The following is a 6,403-nucleotide window of genomic DNA, read 5'->3' on the forward strand; positions in this document are numbered from 1 at the left end:
TGTCATCTCAGGGACCTGGGTCGGGCGGATTGCAGGTTCAAAGCCAGCCTCAGCAGCTCAGTGAGGCTCTCAGCAACTTGAAGTGAGATCCTGTTTCCAAATAAAAAATAAAATAGGGCTGGGGTTGTAGCCTGGAGGTAGAAAGCTGCTGGGTTCCATTCCATTCCAGTAAACACACACACACACACACACACACACACACACACTGAGCAACTATATTCCTAGCCTGGGAACTCAGAAAATAATCAAATGTTTTTTCATGTGGAGGAAGCTTGGGAGGTTGCTCAGTCCTCCAACCCTCCCATTTCACAGATGAGGAAACCGGCCTGGGAACTTCAACTTGTCGACAGAAAGGCTACCAGATGCAGTATGCTGCAGTTTGCCTTTAAGTTTTGTAACTTTTCACACTATATTGAAGGAATCCACACTGGAAAATGGTATATGTAGAGCCGGTCGTGGTGGCGCAAGCTTGTAATCCCAGCACTCGGGAGGCTGAGACCAGAGGATCACGGTTCGCGGACAGCCTCAGCTACTTAGTGAGGCCCTCTGCAACTTAGTGAGACCCTGTTTCAAAATAAAGAATAAAAAATAGGGCAGGGAGGTGTAGCTCGGAGGTCAAGTGCCCCTGTGTTCCATCCCCAAACCCACAAAAAAAGGAAAAGAAAATGGTATATATAAATGAAAAATATTTTAATTACATCAGGCAACCATTTCAATTATATACAAACTCCACACGGATAATGACACACATAAAACAGGAGATCTTAAGCCAGGAATGGTGGCACATGCTTGAAATTCCAGCATTCGGGAGGCTGAGACTGGAGGATCGCGGTTCGAGGACAGCCTCAGCTACTTAGGGAGGCCCTTTGCAACTCAGTGAGACCCTGTTTCAAAATAAAGAATAAAAAGTAGGGCTATGGATGTTGCTCAGGGGTAGAATGCCTCTGGGTTCCATCCCTAGTACTGCAAAACAACAAACAAAACCCAAAAACCAAGACAAAACAACCAGGAGATCTTGCCATGTGATCCGGAGAAATGAGAGGTGCTGGTTACTTCCAGTCCTAGCTTCATGCTCATCCACTTCCAGTGTCACAGAGCTCCTCCCCTCTCAATGCCTACACCCCTCTTACATGGGCACCACTCCTGCTCCCTGTCCTCTGACCGTGGCGACCGTTCAGAACCACGGAGGCTTTGGGCTAGGGGTCCCCAGCGGGGCAGCCCAGTGACCTGAGATACAGGGAGCCTTGAGCTGCGGGAGTAGGAGGCGGGCAGCGTTCAGGTGACTGGTGCCTCCTTGCCTTGGGAGCACTGGAGGCTGGATGAACCGGCCTTTGGGTTTCCTTCCAGCCAGGACACTCTGCTATTCCTCAATACCCCTAGCGGCAGCCCTTTGTCTTGGGAGCAGTAATATCAGAAGAGACTAAAGCACAGTCCTCCTTTTCAGGCGACAGCTCTAGAGCAGCAAGAGGCATTTTTAGGGACAGTTCAAGTTTGATAAGAACTTACTGAAGCCTACTTACTATGTTCCATTCGATGTGGAAGGCACCTTCAGGAATAGCAGGGCATGGTGAGCAAAAGAGCCAGCCTGGGGCCAAATTGCCCGGGTGGGTACCCGGACCTTGCCACGTTCTAGCTGTGGGCCTTTGGGTGCATTCCTGAACCTCTCTAGGTCTCGGGTAGATCCCTCAGGGAAAAGGAGGTAAGAACAACATCTCTCTCACAGGATGTTGAGGACTAAAATGAGTTAGTTTTGATTGTGTGCTGAGAACAGGACCTTCCATGTAGAAAGTACTCTGTAAACGTTCCTGGGTGTGATGAGAACTGCTATCAGTGAAACTCACCAGACTGGCAAATACAGTTGTGAAGTAGGTACTATTCCCTTCATTTTCCAGATAACTTTGTGAGGAAACACAAGTCCAGAAGAGTTGCAGATTGAGTGATGCGCAGGCCTGGGACTGGAAGCCGTATCCTACGCTCCTTCTACCTCCCATTTGGAAGAGACCAGAAATCAGGAAATCCGCATAAGCAACGGTAAAACTGGGATGCTGTCCCAGAGCTCAACGGGACCTGGAAAAGGGAGACAGAGCATTTGAACCCTGGATAACTGCCCTTGAAAGGGGAGAAGGGTATGGAGAGCCGTGGGAAGAAAGTAGAAGAGGAGGGCCTGGAGGCCCCTGGGAAGGCGGAGCAGTGCTGAGTGGCGAAGGCTCCTTCCCTCTCACCTCTCTTGCTTCTTCCCAATCGCCAAGGCTGACTCTAGAGCTGCTTCCCACCAGGAAGGAAAGAGGAGCTTCTGAGACTGCAGCTGACTGACCTGGTGCTCTGTCCACCGAGGAACCCAGCCTCAAAGCCCGGCTGGTGACAAGAATCTGCTCAAGAGGCTCCAGCAGGAGCCCCCCCCCACCCCCACCTCCTCACCAAGAGATCAGGAAGCCTGGGTCTGGGCTCGCCATCCCAAGGCTGTGGACTAGGATGGGGGATGGGCCTGTAACAGGAGGTGCCCTGGGTGTCCTCTTTCGGCCCCATGGAGTCCTCACCCATCCCCCAGCCATCAGGGAACACTTCCACTTTGGGGAGGGTCCCTCAGACTCCAGGTCCCTCTCCTGCCAGTGGGGTCCCAGAGGTGGGACTGCGGGACATAGCTTCAGAGTCGGTGGGTCTGTTCTTCATGCTCCTGTTGGACTTGACCGCTGTGGCCGGAAATGCTGCCGTGATGGCCGTTATCGCCAAGACGCCTGCCCTCCGCAAGTTTGTCTTCGTCTTCCACCTCTGCCTGGTGGACTTGCTGGCCGCCCTGACCCTCATGCCCCTGGCCATGCTCTCCAGCTCGGCCCTCTTTGACCATGCCCTGTTTGGGGAGGTGGCCTGCCGCCTCTACTTGTTCCTGAGCGTATGCTTTGTCAGTCTGGCCATCCTCTCGGTGTCGGCCATCAATGTGGAGCGCTACTATTACGTGGTCCACCCTATGCGCTACGAGGTGCGCATGACGCTGGGGCTCGTGGCCTCTGTGCTGGTGGGCGTGTGGGTGAAGGCCCTGGCCATGGCATCTGTGCCAGTGTTGGGAAGGGTCTCCTGGGAGGAAGGAGCTCCCAACGTGCCCCCAGGCTGTTCGCTGCAATGGAGCCACAGTGCCTACTGCCAGCTTTTCGTGGTGGTCTTTGCTGTCCTGTACTTCTTGCTGCCCTTGCTCCTCATCCTTGTGGTCTACTGCAGCATGTTCCGGGTGGCTCGCGTGGCCGCGATGCAGCATGGGCCGCTGCCCACGTGGATGGAGACCCCTCGGCAACGCTCTGAGTCCCTCAGTAGCCGTTCCACCATGGTCACCAGCTCGGGGGCCCCCCAGACCACCCCGCACCGGACGTTCGGGGGCGGGAAGGCAGCGGTGGTCCTCCTGGCCGTCGGGGGTCAGTTCCTGCTCTGTTGGTTGCCCTACTTCTCTTTCCACCTCTACGTGGCTCTGAGCGCTCAGCCCATTTCAACGGGGCAGGTGGAGAGTGTGGTGACCTGGATTGGCTACTTTTGCTTCACTTCCAACCCTTTCTTCTATGGCTGTCTCAACCGGCAGATCCGGGGGGAGCTCAGCAAGCAGTTTGTCTGCTTCTTCAAGCCAGCTCCAGAGGAGGAGCTGAGGCTGCCGAGCCGAGAGGGCTCCATTGAGGAGAACTTCCTGCAGTTCCTCCAGGGGACAGGCTGTCCCTCTGAAAACTGGGTTTCCCGGCCCCTACCCAGTCCCAAGCAGGAGCCACCTGCTGTTGACTTCCGCATCCCAGGCCAGATAGCTGAGGAGACCTCGGAGTTTCTGGAGCAGCAACTCACCAGTGACATCATCATGTCGGACAGCTACCTCCGCCCTGCCCCCTCGCCCCATCTGGAGTCATGATGGGTGCCGGACACTCGAAGGGAGATGGGGCTGGGGGCCAGTTATGACTGCAAGGACCGCCTTGTAGGACCACCTTTTTCCAGCTGGTTGGGGCTGGGACTGGGACTGGGGTCTCTGCACACAGCTTTTGCTTAGTGTTTCCTGGGTCAGGACCAGGGCCAACAGGATGGATGTGTGGCAAAAGTCTTGGACTTGGCTGTGATCTTTGACTACTGGGGGAGGGAGCCTGGGTATGGTGAGACGGTGACGAGAGGAAAGGGTCACAAAGGTGAGGTGAAGCCTCTCAACCAGTGACCTGTCCATGCCTCAGGAAGCAGGAGAACTCACTAAGGGTGGGAACTGGAGAATTAGAGAGGCAGGCCAGGTTTGGAGCTATTCTGGGGACCACTGAGGATATTTTATTTTTCAGTGTAATTGTCCAGGGCAGTAATTGCACCCAAGCAAGGTAAGAAAATGACCATGTCTTCCCATTTCTTACCAGGTTTGAAAAGAATGAAATTGTACTCAAGGGTTTCCATAATAACTAATAGATTTTTTTTTAAGTGTTATATCCGAGTTTCCTTAATGTGAGATGACTAGCAGAGGTTCTCTTTTCTGGAGCAATCAGCAATTGGGGTACAAGCAGTAGAAGACAAGAAAGGTGACTGTAGCTCTCTCTTTCCCACTCTTCAGGAAAAGCCTTTCTATTTTTTTTTTTCTTTTGGTCTTTTTCCTGCATGTAGGAGATCAAGTGTGGGGCTTGATCTTCTTACTAGTGGTGAGAAAAAAGACAGGATGTTTTTTTTTTCTCCATCTTTTAGGATGAGTAACTAGAATGATTAGGGGTCAGATAGCTGAGGGTGGGAGTTAGGCATCTGAACCGGTAAGGTAGCTGGATACAGAGAGACCAGGTAAATTGCCCTGAAAAATAATACTGCAAATTTTTTCTTTCCAGGACTGGCTCCCTGATCTCTCTCTCCTCATGGCAGTGACCCACTTCCAGCCCCCTGGACAATCGGGTACAAGAGATTAAGGTTGGGTATGGGAAAGGTGGGGTTTCCATGGTCCATGAATGTTTCCCTAGTCCCATTCATCGCTCTCAAAATTAGCTTCAGTGATAAAGACTTAAATCTCTCTTGTATTTGCAGTCCTGGGTTGGAGAGAGGGCACAAGACTTGGGCTCAGCCGTTTACTGATTGAAACTGTAGGAACTGTTGATCGGTACTGGTGGTGATATTTTCAGTGGAGAGGGAATAATTTCAAACTGGACAGGACACCCATTTGGGACCACCTGTTCATCTCACTTCCCTCAATTCAATCAGGTAGCACTAAAGGGTTAAGACAAGGCCAGAGGGCGGTATGGTCTATATTTGAACAAATTCCTGTTTCACTGGGCATCATAGGGGAAAATGGGCTGGTGGGAGTGTGGTAGTTTCCCCTTTGAACAGCCAATAAATAATTTGTATGATAAAAAAAATTGTGCTGATATCAACACTGACTCCTTCAGTTCCATTCAGTGCATAGTAGTTGAACACCCTCTATTCCCTGGGACCCACGCAGAAGGATGTGTGGTCACTGCCTTCAAGTAGTTCATAATCTAATTTGACCAGATATATTTTTATAGAGCATTTAGATTTGTTAAAGCATTAAGGAATGTGCTTGAAAAATCTATTGGACAATATAGTTATGGTTCCAACTTCTGAGAGTTCACTGCAGTGATATGAAAAGGTTTCCTGCAGGTAGTGGGAAGTGTGGGGGTTGTAAATGAAAATCTCTAGTGAAGAGAAAAAACTTACTAAATGAAACTGGGCAAACAGCTTTTTCCCTTTTGAACTAGAAAATTTTCCAGGTGTCGTCTTCCTATCACTAGACTATTATTGTAGTCCAGTGCCTATTACTATGCTCTTAAGAAAGAATATACATCAAGGAGAGACCTTTATGATTCAAAATCATGCTTTTCTTTCTCTCCCTTCCCATTTAAAGTAAACTTATAAGAGGAATCTTATTCTTAGGGGGAAAAAAACCTTCTAAACACCACTAATCATCTAATAGATCCACTGCATAGCCAGCAGATGGCAGTGTGATTCCTGTGGAAACAGGGAAAGTGACTATGGGGGGAGGTGGAGAAAAGGAAGGGCATTAAACATTGCCTGGCAGCCATTTTGTTAATTTATTTTGCCTTTTCCTCTGACATCCCCCTCCAACCCTTCCTTCACATATATCAAATAAGAGAGTTTCAAGGGCAAGGATATTGATAATTCAGGCTGAAATTACCTGACACTGTGATCTCCTTGACATTTACTACAGAGCTTGACATACATGAGTTCATTTGCCATTTGTGTTTTCCTGTAGGAATGGATCATGAAGGAAATAAAAGTTTCCCTTTTATTGTGATGAGAACAGCCCCAACAATTTCTGCTATTACTAACTTTTAGGAGTTTTCTAGTCACCATGATGGGTGGTAAACTTTATTGTGCAATCCTTAGTTTAGAAAGCTGTTCCTGGGCAAAACCTGATTTCCCTAAAAACTGAATCAACAGGATA

General features: G+C 49.9%; 1 protein-coding gene across 1 annotated transcript; it reads left to right on the top strand.

Moving 5' to 3' along the window:
• Positions 1–2,524: 2,524 nt before the first annotated feature.
• Positions 2,525–3,880, top strand: GPR61 (G protein-coupled receptor 61; the record flags this gene model as incomplete). The annotated part of the gene is made up of 1 exon (XM_080693362.1): positions 2,525–3,880. The coding sequence occupies one exon, from the start codon at positions 2,525–2,527 to the stop codon at positions 3,878–3,880; it is 1,356 nt and encodes a 451-aa protein (XP_080549488.1).
• Positions 3,881–6,403: the final 2,523 nt, after the last annotated feature.

Source organism: Muscardinus avellanarius, assembly GCF_963383645.1.
Source record: "Muscardinus avellanarius genome assembly, chromosome: 3".
NCBI classification, from domain to species: domain Eukaryota; kingdom Metazoa; phylum Chordata; class Mammalia; order Rodentia; family Gliridae; genus Muscardinus; species Muscardinus avellanarius.